Below are 17500 nucleotides of genomic sequence, written 5' to 3' on the forward strand. Positions count from 1 at the left end.
CGGGACGAAATGATATCTTTCGTTGAAGAAATATATTGCTGACCCAAAAGCAGACAAGCTTGAAATTCCTGGACCCGGTCTGAGATTCGGGTCGGTACAAGAGTTTCTCATCTTGGTCCAGCAACCGACACGAAGTCAGGCCGGTCTCATGCAAACGCAAAAAATAATGTATGGAAGCCGATACGAACTCACGTCAGTCTGAGTTCGTCCAGGTCCCATGTAAATACTCCCTGAGATGAAGGCACATTATCTTAGGTTTATCGTGAGGGGGTGGTCTTTTGGTAAGAGGAAATTTTCATATCGGCTTAGTCTTGGGAGGAATACCTGGCACTTATAAACACCTATTGGAGCAAACAGCAAGAGAGATTCATGGAGAGATTCATTTACAACAAATATCGGCAACAATACCACGTTCTTACCCGGTCCATAGGTGTAACCTGAGTATCCTTCAGTGGGTGCTGGTGGTGGTGCAGATGGAGCAGCCTGACCAGGGTATGGAGGGGGATACTCCTTAAAAGTCACAGAAGACAAGAGAACCAACACAAGGCAGTTGACTGTTAAGAAGTATAATGGGTTAGCGGAGCAGAAGAATTTAGAATAGCATCTGTCTAATGTCAATAGGCCTTTTTGTCAGGTACATTTGTAGCATTATAAAACAAAAACTAAACAATGCATGTACAGTAAATGGTAGCTGCTTTAGACTCGTTGCATCCTCTTTTCTCAAACTGGCCACATAAATGTGTCCAAGGTAAGACATACACTGCTGTGTATTCCATTTGATTGAGTTCTGTATAAACTTACATGTGGCTGGTACGGTGGTGGCTGTCCCACAACACCATCTGAAAAAATAAACAAACAATGTAAACGAGAAATATATGTGCAGCATCACTTGGCCAGTGCATGAAAAGAATCACTGCTAAAGACCATGTAATAATGTCAAAATATTTCTGTGAAATACTGTTGATCTGAGTTTGTAATAAAAACTTATCTTTTATCAATAATTAACAATAGCATGTACTGGTAATAATAGAACTGTTAACACAATACCTGGGGGTGGATAAGCAGGATATACCCCTGGGGGTGGTGGTGAGTAAAAAGGCTGTCCTGAAACTCCATAATAACCTGCTTGTGGTTGGTATCCATTGTTGTATGTGTAGCCATTTCTGTTGACAAACACAGGGTGCCCAAGAGCTGGGGGAGGAGGTTGAGAGCCTGGCCTGTGGGCTAACCAAATGGAAATAGTTGAAAGAAAGAAAGAAAATGGTTGAATGTTAGAAGGCAAAACCGCAAATTCATTATTTTCAAACAACTGCCATATCAGAAGCACAGTATTGACTCTACAAGACTGTTTCACATAAAAGCTAGGTCACAATACATTACAAAACACCAATTACATGCTACACTGTAAATGTATCCAAGATGCAGTCACGATGGTGATGTAATAGGTCACCATGGCAACGGGAGAGCCCTACAAAAACTACCTATATTTTGTCTTTAAATGCTCAAAATTAAACTCAAAAGTTATCTGAACTCTCTCCCATTTTTTATTGCCAAAACTTTTTCCACTTGTTAACGTAACTCTGAATCTGCTCCAAAGAATTTAAGCTATTTTTAGGAAGAGTTTCACCTTAACCTGCTCATCACTTTCTCGCATGAAAACAGAGGATTTCACCGCATTCGTCATTAAGATATAAGCAAAATATAGCATGCTTTTCAATAGCTATCCTGTTGATATGGTAACCTATTATGTCATCATACTGAGTGCATTTTGTTAAGCAACGATTATTATTCTGGCTCATAATAGGCTAGGACTGGTAGTTTGGTGATGCTTTTTGAGAAATCGGCCATCATGTTCCCATACTGTGATGAGTTCATTTTTTGAGTGGGGCTTAACATAACGTTCAAGTCTCTCCCAGTAGCTTCTTAACTTATGCTGTTGTTCTGCTGTTAGGTCTCAGCTGTTGAATAACTCTATTCTGTGTTCCCCAGACCAACACAAAAAGTGTTTCCACTGGATTTCTTTGTTAATTTTCGCCATAGGACCAGTAAATAGCAGTTCACACCTTTTATTTCACATTTTAAAACCGCTGTATAGGTTTAATATCGTCTGTGGTCGAATCCATAGAAGGACCTTTGTCGATAAGTGAAGAGGCCATTTTTTAATTTTATTATTATTTTTTGAAATAAATTTTAATTTTAATTTGTATTTGCAAAACACATAACTCCTTACATTACTTACAATACAGATCCCTTACACCACTGACATTACAATAGCTCTACTTTCAGGGCGATACTTACATTACTTATATTACAATACTTACTCTACTTACAATAGAACACATTACATCATTTATTGACAAAAATTAATAATTTTTTCATCGGTTTCCACTTACTTAAAATTTTTTCTTGATGAGTTAAGTCACATGCAAATTTTTCAATATTATAATGAAACTTAAGGTAGCTTTGTACCCCAGGGTTACATCCCTCCATTTTGCATTTATATAAATTATGAAGAACTTGACTACTAAAATAATACAATTAATCAAATTTTTACAAGGCATACAGTTTGTATACACCTTATTCCAAAATGGGCGCCATTTAAATATTCTTTTATTTTTATTCAAATTAGCCCGTGATGCCTCGTTCTTAAGCTTAAAATTCAAAAGAATATTTTATCTTGAACGAGGCAACAAGGGCCAATTTGTATGCACATAAATCAGCTGCCATTTTGGAATAAGGTGTATAGCCTAAAGATAACAGATTCAAGGGAAAATTCTATTTCAATTTCTGTTACCAACCCAATCCAATTTGCGAGGGCGCTCCAGAGAGGGAATACCCGGTCGCAGTACCAAAAGAGGTGCTCTAAGGTTTCAGGTTTACTATCGCAAAAAACGCCTCAGCCTTCTTCGGCTTCAGCAGATAACACAAACTTTTGGCCTTGATAATTATCGCTAACATGCTCAACCTCATCCAATAATTGTTAAATGTACCACGTCTTATAAAACACAGGTTTATTTTCTACCTTAATAAAAACATTATTCCATAGTGGCCGTGACAGAAGGTCACTGGCTTCTACAGTTTCCTGAACACACCATGCCCATGATTCAACTGCATTCCTCCAAGAAAGTATTTTCCACAAAAGAACAAGCGAAGAGGCCATTTTGACTGTTTACTCGAATGCCGAAGCGCACACAGTTCACTCTGTCACTTTCACCAGTGTACTGATTTATATTTTAGTCAGCCGAGACAAATGATGTCCTTAGTTTGTCAATCCTGCTTCTGACACTATGTAAAGAATTGAGTGGGTCCATAACAAATCCATTAATGCTGGTTTCAAGCTTTAGGCTTTCCCATTTCGACATGCACTTCTTGTTAAAAGCTGTGCGCAAACGTGAGATCCGCTAACATTACCATTTTAACAAACAAAAGACCAAATCACAAAAACAAACTGTTCTGGAATTATCTGGCATGATATCTAATCTTTGTGACTTTATCAGTGTTCATGTATAACGGTGGATCAAGAACACAGCACATGTAGATTCTGTCTCTGAAATTGGGATGGTTATTCTTTTCATTAAAATACTATGATCATTTAAAAATGACAAAATGAAGTAGCATTTGTTTTAGTCACAATGCATAAGAATTTGTTTGAGATGGTTTCAAATTGTTATTGAGACTGGAAGCTCAGATTTGTTTCCTTATATATGGAGAAAAGCAATATATCTTTCACCTGTTCTTGTTGTTAGTAAGATTCTTTATTTTTGGACTAATGTGTGGCTCTAGTCTTTCTAAAATGGTGATTGATTCAGGACAAAATAACATACCGGTACATGTAATGCACGCTGAGTCTATAGCACAAATTTACCAGTAAGTTATATAGCCGTTCTTCACACAAAAGGAAAACAATTATCAAATTGACTATCAAGCATTCAATGCCCTTGCAAATTATTTACATTCCATATTTGGGAATCACATCTTGTACCCAGTCTGAAACTGCCAACAGGACAACGAAGTGAATGAACAGTACAAGGATCATGTTTAATAAATTAAAGCACTAAAATATGCCTAGTTCCAGAAACATTCCACCATGTATAGCTTCTCATCAAATACCCCAAAATTAATAGCTCTACATGTATTGTTTGAAGGTCAGCTAATGGAGCAAAATTTACCGGGACATATGGGGCCACTGACCGGAGATAATCACAGCTTCATAGGGGCCCATGAGGGCTCCTTGAATAGAAAATAGGTTGCCAGATGAACAATTTAGGCACCCGTTAGGCAACAGCCTGAGTGACATTAATTTCATATGATCATGACTACCTAGGTTGCCAGGGTTTTTTTCTCTCGAGTGACAGAATCGGCGGAATCCACTCTCCATTTCATGACTAGCCATTCTGTTGCTCTAAGCAAGTAGAAACCTCTGGCATCCAGGGTATATCACCATGACCAAATATAACGTAAAAAAGTTCACACTTAACACGAAAAGAGGACTCAGCTAGGATTTTACTGGAGGCAAAACCTGCTTGTGCATTTGGCGTAAGCATTTCTAGTCACTAGAATTTTCAGCTCCTTGCTTGTGCCATTTCATGAAAAGAATACCAAACAAATTTTTTTCAAAATTTACTCTACCATTGCTTAAAATCCACTAATTGGCAAAAATGTGGTGTCCTTGATGCCCACAGACAATTACATAACTTTCTTACCACTTGCAACAGCATGTTTGAAATGTTCAGCAAATTCTATGGCTCCCCCACTGTTAAATGTCACTTTGAATGTTCCTCTCCCTTGCCAACCACCTAAAAACCCATCACAATCACTGTAAGTTAGTCCCCAGTCTACTGTTAAGAAATTTCTCTCTGCTGCTGTACTGCACTACTGTACTACATCTGTACAATAAACAAATGCAATGAAGTACAAGACACAATTGCTTAAAATAGAATTGTCTAGATAAGTTTGATGATTGCTTCTCTCTTTTGCCATTTTACAATGTAGCTTATTTGCTTGTCCTTTAAAAGGAACAAGAAAGAATTCAAATTTTTATTTTAAAATAACAGTTTTATTGTCGCCTCTTGCTTTGAAGATATCAGACTCTCCTGCTAGAAATAGGCATGCATTGCGTACGTAAGGTAGTGCAGTAACTCGACAGTGCTTTATTTCCTAACTTTCAATTTGGCTGCATTTTGTTTTTCAGCTGGGTATTCATGTTGTTAGCTCTACTAGTACACAATATTGTTTTGGTATTGTAAATCATTTTTGTGCCTTGGCCCTTGTGCCTACGTAAATAGCCCCCTGAAAAGACATGTGGTTTCTAGAAAAAACAAAACACAGAAAGATTGAAGAAAATAAAAGGGAATCTAATGACATTGGGAAGAGAGAGAGAGAGAAATTTTATTTATCTGTTAAAACATGATGTTCATCAGACGAATGCAGTAGTTTGTCTCTACAGCATGGAATATTTTGCGCTTGAAAAAAGAAAACGGAAGAAAGTTTGAACTTCACAGTGGATGGAAATCATTAGTCCACTGTATACATAGCCTGTGTTTCCATAGGTTCCAAGCAAGAAATAAATTGTTACCGTATTTACCCGTGTATAAGTCGACCTTTTGTGGCCTCAAAAGAAGCTCCAAAAATTGCCCTCGACTTATACATGGGTCAAAGATTTCGAGCGAAGTTCCAGCTAAATAATTTATTCAAAATTAACATCATTAATAAAATGATAATGTGGTCTTTGGGCATAACGCCTCTGAGCTGACAACGGTCGGAATCGTAGTGTGCAGCCTTGACTTCGTCTTAGAACATTGAAAACACTGAAAACACAGAATTCCCGAAACGGTGTAATAAGCTCCAAAAGGCACAAGAATACACCAGAGGTGAGTCATTTTTATTCACTTTATTGAATGAAAGTTAAATTGAGCATTTTTTAGGCTTTATAATCGACGGTATTTAATTTCCCATACAAAGTCTTATAACGCGTTTAAATTTTTAATGGCTGTCTGTAGTGAAGCGAGCTTGGGCTGCCTATGGTGTTGCCTGAAAATGCTGGTTGGTAATGATTGTTTTTCATTCTTTATACAAACCTAGATGATTTAAATGCTTTTGGAAACTTTGTATTGTTTGGTTTATGAGTTTTGTTTCATTTGCCATGTGAGAAATTATAAGTCAAGCACCAATTAAACCTTGCACATTTCGCATCGTTTTTGAAGTTATTTTCAAAGATTGACTCCTGCTTCTGTGATGTTGTGCTTATCCTCTAAAGCCCTTTATCCTTGAACAACGAAACAGGTTAGTTTGAGGTTTACATGTTCGATTTTCTGAGAACTTTTTCGAAATTCAAGGACAAAATGCCCGCACATACAACAACCCCTGAACCACAAAACTATTTAAAAGTGCTTGAGGCCCTTAATCTTTTGTGAATCCACAGTTCCAGAAATCGAAGAATGCAAGATTAGTATCCCATGAACATTTAGCAAAGAAATTAAGAAATTTCTTTATTGCCATCAAAAATGGGGGGTCGACTTATACATGGGATTGACCTATACACGGGTAAATACGGTAAGAATTTAAAAATTGCCATCAGCAAAAAATTTGCAACAAGAAAACAACAAATTTTGTGCCACAAATATAAAAAGTTGCCATAAGCTGCAAAAGTAAATCACAAAATTGAAAGTGACAGATTTCAGCAGCCTACCTTAATTACGTGTTCCTAACAACTCTGACAAAGGGATGGCAAGACACCAGGTTTTTGTTTGTGTTAATTTTTTTTTGTTTCAAGTTTTATGAAGTTAGACAGTAAATCAGATTCTGTAAATTCAACACACAGATCACAATCATCCAACCCTTGAGGTTGAACATTGTTTCTGCAAGTAAAAAAAAATTCACACGAGGACGAGGTTATTTTTCACCAGGTAAATCCATGGTTCTGGAAATAAAAGCTGCTTTATTATTTATCAGCATCACAAAATCTTGCAGATTTTGGGGCTCATTTGTTGAAATTCAACCACTCTTCCAATAGATCTAAACCTGTTTATTTTTGTGATTTATGCAGGTGCTGCGGGCTTATTTGCCACTACAGACTTACACTCTCACACTCATACACTCTTACAATCCAGTAACACAGTGTGCACTGCACCTACAGTACACAAAAAGTGATGAAGAAGCAAACCCTTTCATTATAATAGGGTGAATCATATTAAATTACAGGATGCAAAATGAAATTATAATACCATAGAAATATCATGTTTTTAAATATGGTAAGACTATCTTTGAGATTTTAAATTATGTTGTTAATCAGGGCTCGAAATTAATGAAAAAATCCAGTCGCAATTTGCGATAAGATACAAAGATTAAGTCGCAATTTCGCAAATTTTAGTCGCAAAATCGCCGCGTTGCAATGTGTTGTCAGCGGTTTAGCAAAAAATATGAGCCCGCAATACTTGTGTGTAAAGAAACCGCTAAAAATGGCGAATGATCGAAGGAATGGAGCTGTGCACGTAACATCGCAGCTAAATTACTCAACAATAACATTACACTATCTTCAGAGAAATTTCACAGCGAGAAACAAAATAATTTTGTGATTTATTTATTTTAGCAAAAGTAGCAGCAAAGTGGCAACTGCTAACCCTTTTGTTTCGAAAGAGCGAAGGTGACAACAAGTCGCAAATTTGCGACTTCTCCAGATAATTTAGTCGCAAAGGGTAAAATTTAGTTGCAAATGCGACTGTATTGGTCGCAATTTCGAGCCCTGTTAATACTTGTAGCTTTGATCTCAATTTCAATGTGCTATGAAAGCCACTACAATGGGAAAATAAAATGGCAAGTTTCTTATAGTCCATATCTTGAAAGAAAGTATGGTAAATGTACATAATAGTGACCACTAATATAGTGATGATTAAGGTTTGTGTGCTGGTACATAAATTTATATTAAGTGACATGTATTACTGGTAGTCTCCTTTCCACTGGATAAATCACTTTTCCTTACTGCTTTACATGCAACTTTCACTGTACTGGTATTGATTACAGAAAAAAATACCATAATTAAGTTTAATATGACTGAATCATTACCATCTGGCTCTGAAATCACATCCCCTTTCACAGAATTAGCTCCAAACATTGGCTGTTTAACCTGTAAAAGGATTCGTTCATGAAGATTACATGTATTGAAGGCCAAGCACTTACACATCACTAATAGCTTGAAAAGCATTTAAATAAGTATAACACATATTCTGGAACAATTCAAGGAATTGACCAAAGCATGCATGTTGAGCAGAAAATTGACCATGCAGACACCTTAGCCTTAACTTTAAATTCTTCCAGACATTTCAGAGAAGAACACCTATTAACAGAGATTTTTAAAGCTAAACTTAATGTATCCATTAAAAAGAACGTCAATATGCAAAGACTACTGAAACATTTCAGAGAGTGTTAGTGGAAGCATGTCCACTAAAAGTTTAAAATTTCTAAACACTTTGACATGCCTTACACAGACTTAATAGCGGTTGGATAAATCTGGTGATGGCTGCTCTGTCGTATTAATTTTGCCTTGAAATTCTGAATGATTTTAATTTAAGTGAGGGGACCTTTTGTTGTGTGGACTGAATAGCTCAGGTTGGCGCTTCAACTTAAAACAGACTCAAATGCCTCTCTTCAATCCTGTGAGTATAGAGATGTTGAAGATCCTGGTAAGACCATTCTCTTGCGATCAAAAGAGAATATCCTTGAAAGAACACCATTTCTTCAAAACCAAAAGAGTGTGATTTGAGATTGCTGTTAAAGTCTGCTTCGGACAGCAAACGTCAGGGGGGATTCAAAGAATGTGCCACTGATTAAACATCATGGACACAAAAATATTATTTTGTTAACCTTCGATGCCTAAACCGGCCTTACTCTGTTTAACGCCAGATGATTTTACTCGTCAATGGGGAACCCCCAGGAGTCAATGGCTTAAAAGAGGATTTAAAAACAAGGAGAGATACGTTATACAAGCTTTTTTGGTCGTGAGGATTGAGCAAACTGTGACTGAGTGTTTTGATGAAATGAAGACTGTCTGCGATACAAAAGTAATTTATTAATTGATGAAAGCTTTTCTTTGAAGTCATCATACTTAATTTTGCACTTAGTATAATCGTCTGAAATAGATGAACAGTGGGCTCAACGCTCTTGGATGATCTAACATGATTTTATAAACCTTTCTAGTTGAAGTATCACAGATAGTGCATAATTAGTTACTTATTGCACTAAACTCAAGGATCATTGCTGTCGATAATTAATCCCATATCACTTTCTTTGCAAAACTACCACACAACCCTGTCAGCAATGTATGGCTGAGGACATTGCTCTTTCAAAATGATTCATTCCCACGATATCCAATGACAATTGATGAAATCGATAATAAACGACAATCTAAACAACTCCATATCAATCGATATCAATTAATCGATTGATACGATTATCACATGCTGGGCAAAATTACTTAATCAGAGATGTATCCAGAGTGCGTCATTGCATCCTGGGACGCACTCGTTTCCCTTTTGGACGCATAGAATGTGGAACAAAGAGTCCACGCAGAAAAAAAATTGAGTGTTAATTTTTATGCAAATAGAGAATGCCAGGTAAAACATGGGAACGGCGTATCGAACATTCCCATTTCTCTTATAGTGAGTGAAATGACAGAGAATCCAACTGCGAAATATGTTAAATTTTTGTTCTGTGCAACCCTTTTAATTCCGGGTGCGCACGTGTCATAGTCTCGGTTCTTGTTTTGCATGTAACTTGTCTGTTTTGCACATTATGCTACTTTTTCAGAGTTAGTGTTAAAATTAACGTGTTGAACATGAAACTTGAATGTATTCAATCGCTTGATTATTAACAATGGCCATAACGAAGCCATGGCGAAGTCATGACCGCACGGACCGACGATGACAGTTGTTTACTCTTTTGTTCCTAAATTACACCTCAAGTGTTGTTAAAATCAATGATGCTCTTTTACGGAAAATTGAGAGTCAGTTCTGTTTTTTTTTTTTTCGCTGTGGAGATCTAGATCATTAATTTTATCAACTGGAGCCAACAGTTCCTACAGCATACGGATTCCTTGAGACGTTTTCAGATGTGATCGATGGAGCTTTGGCAGACCATACATTTTGATTGATGAATCAATGGGCATAACAGTTTCAAAGAAATTGATCATTTTAAGTACATATTCATACATGTGGAGAGGGATAAGATTTTATTTTTGTGCAATTTAGAAATCTGAAAGGGTACTGCAGCAGCAATTAACAGGCAATAGATGGAATATTAATTATTGAATAATAATTAGCTGGACCCCCAAAATTTTGCAATGGACCCTTAAATTTGAAAACCTGGATATACTCTCTGCTTAATGCTGATTGGCGGAGACGGAGGGCATTTTTTTCTTAATCACGAGGGCACTTTTGGCAATCAAGTCTGGGGCATGATTACTTGACCCCGATTGGTTAACAGTTGATTATCCAGAGCAAAAAAAGCTACAAGGGGATCTTCTTCCAGATGCAGACTCTGATTGAACTGCTTTCAAAGTTTCCAAATTTCCCTTATCGCTTCATGAACCAGGAAATTTTGTGAAAACTTTGGAAAGATGCATGAAAATAATTAATCCTTAATTGCCCCCGGGCCTGTGTGATTTTCATATACTTATTGATAACCAATCTATGGGGAAAATTTGTGTGACCCCATCGGGTCTCATCGATTATCAATGGCAATCGATAGCATGATTGATATCGAATGGTAGCAATTGTTAAGTTTGGTATCAATTGGTTGCTTGAATCTTTCAAAGTAATATTTCCGAACTTTGGAATCTCTGTCAGCTCCCAAACCCATAACCATGAGGTCATTACGCCCACCTCATAACATAATTTAATTAATCCAGCGTCGTACGAGTGTCTAGTCCTGTCAATTTGTATACAGGAGCAACAGCTAAGACAAACACAGGCACAAGCTCCTGTAAAGGCCTGTTTACATATGCAAGTTTTGTCCCAGCAGCTTGATGTAAATTTTATCAAGTGTAAACCGGGTGCAATTTTACAGCAATTTGACTCCATGATAAACCGTGCAAACACATAAAAACACACAACTTTGAACAGCAGTTTCGCGACAGCGCAGGCACAAACGCTTTGTTTTCGAAGAGGCAGCTCAAAGCAGCTTTTTTTTGCGTTGACTCATCTGTTGTTCAGATTTCCTAGGTTTTGGAAAAAAGTATGAAAATTAAGAAGACATTGGTGTTGCTAGTGCTTGTTTGTGTATCACTAGGGCTCCAAGCTCAGTTTTTCAAAAAGTCACCTTTTTGGCGACCTTTAGTTGGAAAATGGTTGCCAAAGGAAAAAAAAGGTGACATCAATGGGAGGAAACTTCGTGAACTTCATGAAATTCTATAAGCCGAGCGTACATTTGCATCCCTTTTATTTGCCAAATTGGTGACTATGTTTACCCGCTTGCTGATTATGTTTTGTTGACATAAATAATTTCTAAGATCACTACTTAATAAAGTGCCCCTGTGACCAAAAAATCAATTTTTACTAATACTTTTTCTTTGGATTTCAAAGCTATGTTAACTAAACACTAAGCGATCAAAGGTTTAAGTCTTGCCTTAAAAAAGACACCAGTTTGGTTTAACTGGAATTTTCCTAATTAATGGTCCGCCATTACTAACTTTAATTTCTTGAGAGAGCTGGATTGAGGAGAAAATGGCATCAAAGGCTCACTAGTTTAAGAATGCAATGCACGTGTACGCCACAGAATTTAAATACAGCACAAGAGTTTTGCTTGGGCTTTCAGACTTTTAAGCTTGTTAGAAAAGGAAGTTTTTTTGCACACCTAGTTTTCTCTTAAGTGCGGTCAAGCAAGGCTAAAAAAGAGTTGGGTATTTCAAAACGGGATTAAGTCAGAACTCATAGTTTTAATTCATATCTACTGTCAGAACATGCCACCCCATTACAGCTTTATTTTTACAACCGATTTGACATGGAAACTCCATACAAAAATTACTATGTATGGGCGCTTTTTAGTGTTGACAGCGAGCAGGGTGGCCGAGAATAGGCAAATAACAAAAGAAACCAAGGAAATATTACGGCGTGAATTTAGGTCAAGGAATAAAACAGACCAGCAAAAGTTTATATTTGACAGATAGCTTTATCACTCTGTACAAAAATTTGGTTTTATCAACGGAGTTGATAATGTAAATTGGCCACCGTACAGAGATTCTATGGTGGCTAATTTACTGTACATTATCAACTCAAATTTTTGTATACTACTTCCCCACCGATGCAGTTTCTTTAGAAACTACCCCCTTTATCCCTCTGTTCTTTATGCCAAGAAAGAATGAGTTGCCAGTAATCGGATCCCTGTTAATACGCAAAGGGTTCTGGGATCACCAGGGGGCAAACATTTCAAGTCGCTGTAAGAAAATGTATGGTGGAAACTTATTTTGACGTCCAAAAAATGATTTTGGAAAGAGATCAACACTTTTTTCGACACAGTTATATCAGAAATCAATTTGGCCAATATTGATACTTGGCAAGTGTAAGTTTTTTTTTGAATAACCATGAAATATGAGATAAAATTTACTCGGTTTAGCTTTGCTCATGTAAGGATCTGTAAGGTTTATTGTAAAATTGACATCTCGTCATGGTCTTGAAATATTACAAAACTAGGTACAAATCTAGTGGAAATAACACAATAAAAAGCCTTTTTAGTTGTATTTACGTGCGTCTAGGCTGTTTTCTTATTAGTTACCTCTTGCATAAACTAATTACGGCTTCTGGAAATTTTGTTTTCCTTTTCCTCAAAGAAGAGAAGTCGTTGTCAGAGTAGATGGAAATCGTTTTTACAAAGTTATTGCTCTTTGGAGGGATGAAATGAGCGATGAAAAACACGAGGGAAATCCATAGGTTACGTTCTTGTTTGATTGAGAAAAATCAAATGGTTTTTGAGCCGCTACTATTTTCTACAAGCTATGTGAGAATCCAATCACTTTGATTGGACTTTGATTCCGCTCAAGCAAACGTTTTCAATCTCCTTCTGCCTCGAGGTAGCTGTTTTAATGCTTCTCTTCCAAAGAATACAGCAGTCTCTGTTTCGCTAGATTTAGGGAATTCATATCTGACATGTACCAGCTGTTGTAAACATATAAACAAACCCTTTCTTCTGTCAAAATACCATCTACAAGTATTAAAGTCACTGGATCTGAGCAAACTTGTCAAGCTCCACTATGACTTCATATACTAGTTCTCTGTAGATCTGATCTTTGGAGCAGGTCTTTGAGGTTTTAGTACTCTCACAACCATACTCTCTTATGTACAAAGTTGGTGTAGGACAATCAGAGGTTCTGTAACCTTGTACAAAATTATTTGAACAGACCTTTGTACAGATTGAAACCTCGAATTGGTAATGATTAATAGCTCTACCAACGAAAAAACATCTTAAAAATCTTAAAATCTTAACATCTTAAAATCTTAATAATTATTCCGGCATGAGGAAGAATCTTTTGCTCCTCTGGGTACCCTCGATCGTTGTTACAACCCCACACAACGCAATGATCGCCACTCGGCATATTTCCAATATTATTTGAATTGCTGAGTTTAGAAATAGGCCAAAAGTCATCCTATATTTCCTCCAGATTTATTCCTAATTTTGTAATAGTTAAAGACCATTTCATAATTAACCTCACGCAAGGAATTTTTTTCTCATATTTCAGGGTTATTCAAACAAAAACGTACACTTTCCACGTATCAACATTGCCCAAATTTTTGATAAAAGTTAACGAAAAAAGCGTTAATGTCTCTCCGAAATCGTTTATTTTGGACGTCGAATAAGTTTCCGCCATACATTTTCTCACAGCGACTTGCAATGTTTGCCACCTGGTGATCCCAGAACCGTTTGCATATAAAGCACAGATCAGATTTCTGGCAACTCATTCATTGGCTCATTTGGGCCTTGTATATGAATAAAATATAAACTTGAATTACCATTTAATTCAAGTAGCTGTAACCAAACACGTTTTCGTGGAAACCAAATTCACCTACCTTTGTGTCACCTTGACGTGCTCACAGAATATAGTACAGTCGAACCTCGATTACCTGGACTCGTTGGGACTAGACGAAATAGTCGGGATAATCGAGGGTCCAGATAATCGAGAATATGCATATTAATGAGGAACAAAAACTGATTACATTAAGAAAGCGACATTTACTCATGAAACAAACATTTGCAAATCGTTTGGAAAACAATATGGTCTACATCTTCACTGTCCGTTGTGAACACCTGTACAGACGTTGGCAAGCGTCATGATCTTATCAGATATCTGCCGTTTACTAACGCTATATTCAGCTGACAAATTGGTTCCTTTTTCTTCTTTCTCTAATCGCAAAATTATAGCCTGTTTATCTTTTATCGAAAGAACGGATTGCTTACGCTTCATTCTCATCCGGTTGGTCATTAAATTCGAAAAAACCGCCTACCTTTATGCAACGATCATTCCATTCGGATTATTTGGCTAAATGGTAAGCACCCATGATGATCATGAATAAACATTCGTCACGTAGTGTAGCTTGTTTGCCGAACAAGCAAATAGAGCGTGAAATTTCCCTTAGCAACAGAGCAATTCTAAGCCAATCAGTTCTGCATTAGTTACGACGTGTGCGAGCTCTGCTTTATTTTGCTTTTTGAAAGCGAAACAAACTCGCCTTTACTTCAATTTTCAACGCTACATAGTTTTAAAAAGAATATGGCTATGGATCTTAATCATGACTAATAAATATTCATGACAAAATTGGGACCAGAAAAAAAGTCCGGATAATCGAGGTTCGACTGTAGCTGTAAAGTCCAAACTCAGCAGGACGAAAGACAAGGAATCAAGCTACCTTTGGAAGCAATTGCTTTTTATTCAGATTCATTTGTGGCGCAAAAAATAAACGCACTGCGCCCCATACACGACACAAAAGCAACATCCATCTTTCCTGATATTTATTTATATTTGTTCACAAAGTTTGAAAATTTGTAACAACTCAAAAATGTTGATAATTTCCTCAACAGAGAAGTAAGACTGGATTATGGTCACGTCGCCCACAAGTTAACTCGCCCACAGGTTAACTCGCCTACACGTTCTAAGTTAATTCGCCTACACATGAAGTTAACTCACCTACACATTCGAAGTTACTGTTGATGTTATAAGATAAAGCAAAAACAAGAAGTTTACGCGACAACTAATTATCAGGCAGAAAAAAGAACCATCGATCGCATATCTGATTTCACATCATTCTTTACCAGTTCATTTTTGACTGTGTGGCGGGAATGCGCGACCAGATGATTTTCGTCGATTCGCAAGTATTGTTATGCTTATATTCGTAAAGTATATTAACGTCCAAACTAGAGAATTTCATGCCAAATTGTATGGAAGGGTAGGATACCATTTAAGAAATCTTTCAAGTAAAAAGGTAAGTAATTTCTTTACGTGAAAGAGGCCGCAAAAATTATATGACAAATGTTTCGAGAGTAAAATCCGCCATTTTGAAGGATAATGTTAGGTGATATTGTTACTGAGTCTATTGCTCCCAGTTCGTTTGGAGTGGTCATAGAGTTCTGATGAGAACTGTTTAGTTAGTTTTGCAAGACCGGTTTCGGAAACTTATTCATTATGTAGAACATCATAATAAGCCACAGATTAAAACAACATTGTCTTCACTCGTGTGTGTTTTTATTTAGTAGACATAAATGTTTCCTTAGTTTGTTTTACATAAGTTCTTAAGCTTTATATTAAAGTTTGCATGCATTGCACATGCACGACAACCTGTGTTTAACCTAACTTCCTAGCCTAGCTAAATAACATTGTAAGGTGCCAAGAATTTAGGAAATAACCTACATTTGTAAACTTCTATGAAACTAAAAAAACAATTCATTTTAGACAGTTAAATGATGAGTTTTTTGGCTAGCCTCTGTTCCTTTTTATACGCAGGTTAGGATCAAAAACTAAAATCCATTGTCTAGTAGCTTTCGGATTGGTCAGTTTAGTAATAATGGGCAAATCACTTGTTTGGACACGTGCCTATTCATACCCTTTATTCATATAATAAATCCTAATTTCAGTTTCATAGTCTATTGAAATTTAAAAGGTGTGATTTTTTCCTTCCATTCAGAGGCCCATGGGAGGGTGGAGGAGGATCAAAGAGAGTTTGATGAATACATACCGGGATTGATCCAAATGACCGACAATGAAGGTGGATCTTTAAGCATACCGGGATTCGTATACCGATAATCAAAATCTGTTGAAAAAACAATCAAACACTAAATCTGAAAACGGATTTTGTCGCAGATTCAAAAATTGGAAATCCATGTCGGGTAAGGATTTCAATTAACAAAATCTGTCGCGAAATCCGTTTTCGGATTTTGTGTTCGATTGGAAATCCGAAGATCCGGATTTTAAGATCTAAATCAGGATTTCCCAATCGAATGCACAAACGTTTGAATAACAGTGTCATTTTCCCACGCACCTTGCATACATTTTCATGTCTCGCGCCTTGATACATACAGTGGAATGTCATGAACCAGCCTGCGGGTCTCTTCCCAATCGCCGCGCGATAATGTTAGTCGATGAAACAACCTACCCTTTCATACAATTTGGCATGAAATTCTTGCAAATCGACGAAAACCATCCGGCCGCGCAGTCAAAAGTGAACTGGTAAAGAATGACGTGAAATTAAAGGGCGCTGACAGACGAAAACTCAAATCGGATATCCGATCGATGGTTCGTTTTTCTGCCTGATAGTTGTCGAGTAAACTTCTTGTTTTTGCTTTATCTTATAACATCAACAGTAACTTCGAATGTAAAGGCGAGTTAACTTTATGTGTAGGCGAATTAACTTCAAACGTGTAGGCGAGTTAACTTCGATGTAGGCGAGTTAACCTGTAGGCGAGTTAACTTGTGGCGACGCGACCGGTTACCGTAAAGACTTACCTGGTATTGAAACCCAAAAAAATTATGCTGACGTGTGAAATGACGATATTTAATGTTGAGCTACCTAGGCAAGATTCGGTAACTACCAGGAATCAGAAACTTACCTCCACATTTCGAACGCTGTGAAAATTCATCGAAAATGAACCATAATTGCTGGCTGTTGTAGGAGCAAATATCACCTGGTAGGAAGAAAAAGCGATAAATTGAGTTTTGACACGTATGGCTTTATCACTAAAAAAATATATCACATCCAATAGATCACATAAAAATGTTCGAAGAATTACTTGCCTTCTGAGTAGTGATAAAAATATTCCCTTTCTTTGAACCTTTCAAAAATCCAGGGATCTCGTCTCCTTCAAGGGTAAACTCGACGCCATCTTGATGATACACAACGCTGGCAGAAAATGAAAACTCCAACTTATGCCACTACAACAACAAAGATGTTCAGATCACCACTATTTACTCACTAGTCGCCATGAAGTGTCAGCCGTCCACCGTTACATTCAATTTTGTTCATAGACA

The 17500-nt window shown here is 37.0% G+C and overlaps 1 protein-coding gene across 2 annotated transcripts in view; it reads right to left on the minus strand.

The window, feature by feature from the left end:
* LOC137969947 (WW domain-binding protein 2-like) overlaps nt 1-17500 on the minus strand; it is a 20150-nt gene that overhangs the window by 2546 nt on the left and 104 nt on the right. Inside the window, exons 1-9 of one of the 2 annotated variants that reach the window (XM_068816361.1) lie at nt 17446-17500; nt 17267-17372; nt 17083-17157; nt 16212-16286; nt 8062-8122; nt 4704-4796; nt 1048-1224; nt 802-839; nt 420-510 (exon numbers count right to left, since the gene is read on the minus strand). The exon at nt 17446-17500 is cut by the window's right edge and continues 104 nt beyond it. In XM_068816361.1, the coding sequence (XP_068672462.1) occupies nt 420-510; nt 802-839; nt 1048-1224; nt 4704-4796; nt 8062-8122; nt 16212-16286; nt 17083-17157; nt 17267-17372; nt 17446-17500 (771 nt within the window). The remainder of the gene's footprint in view (nt 1-419; nt 511-801; nt 840-1047; nt 1225-4703; nt 4797-8061; nt 8123-16211; nt 16287-17082; nt 17158-17266; nt 17373-17445) is intronic. The other variant, XM_068816362.1, reaches the window with a different exon arrangement.

This window comes from Montipora foliosa, chromosome 9, assembly GCF_036669935.1.
Source record: "Montipora foliosa isolate CH-2021 chromosome 9, ASM3666993v2, whole genome shotgun sequence".
NCBI classification, from domain to species: domain Eukaryota; kingdom Metazoa; phylum Cnidaria; class Anthozoa; order Scleractinia; family Acroporidae; genus Montipora; species Montipora foliosa.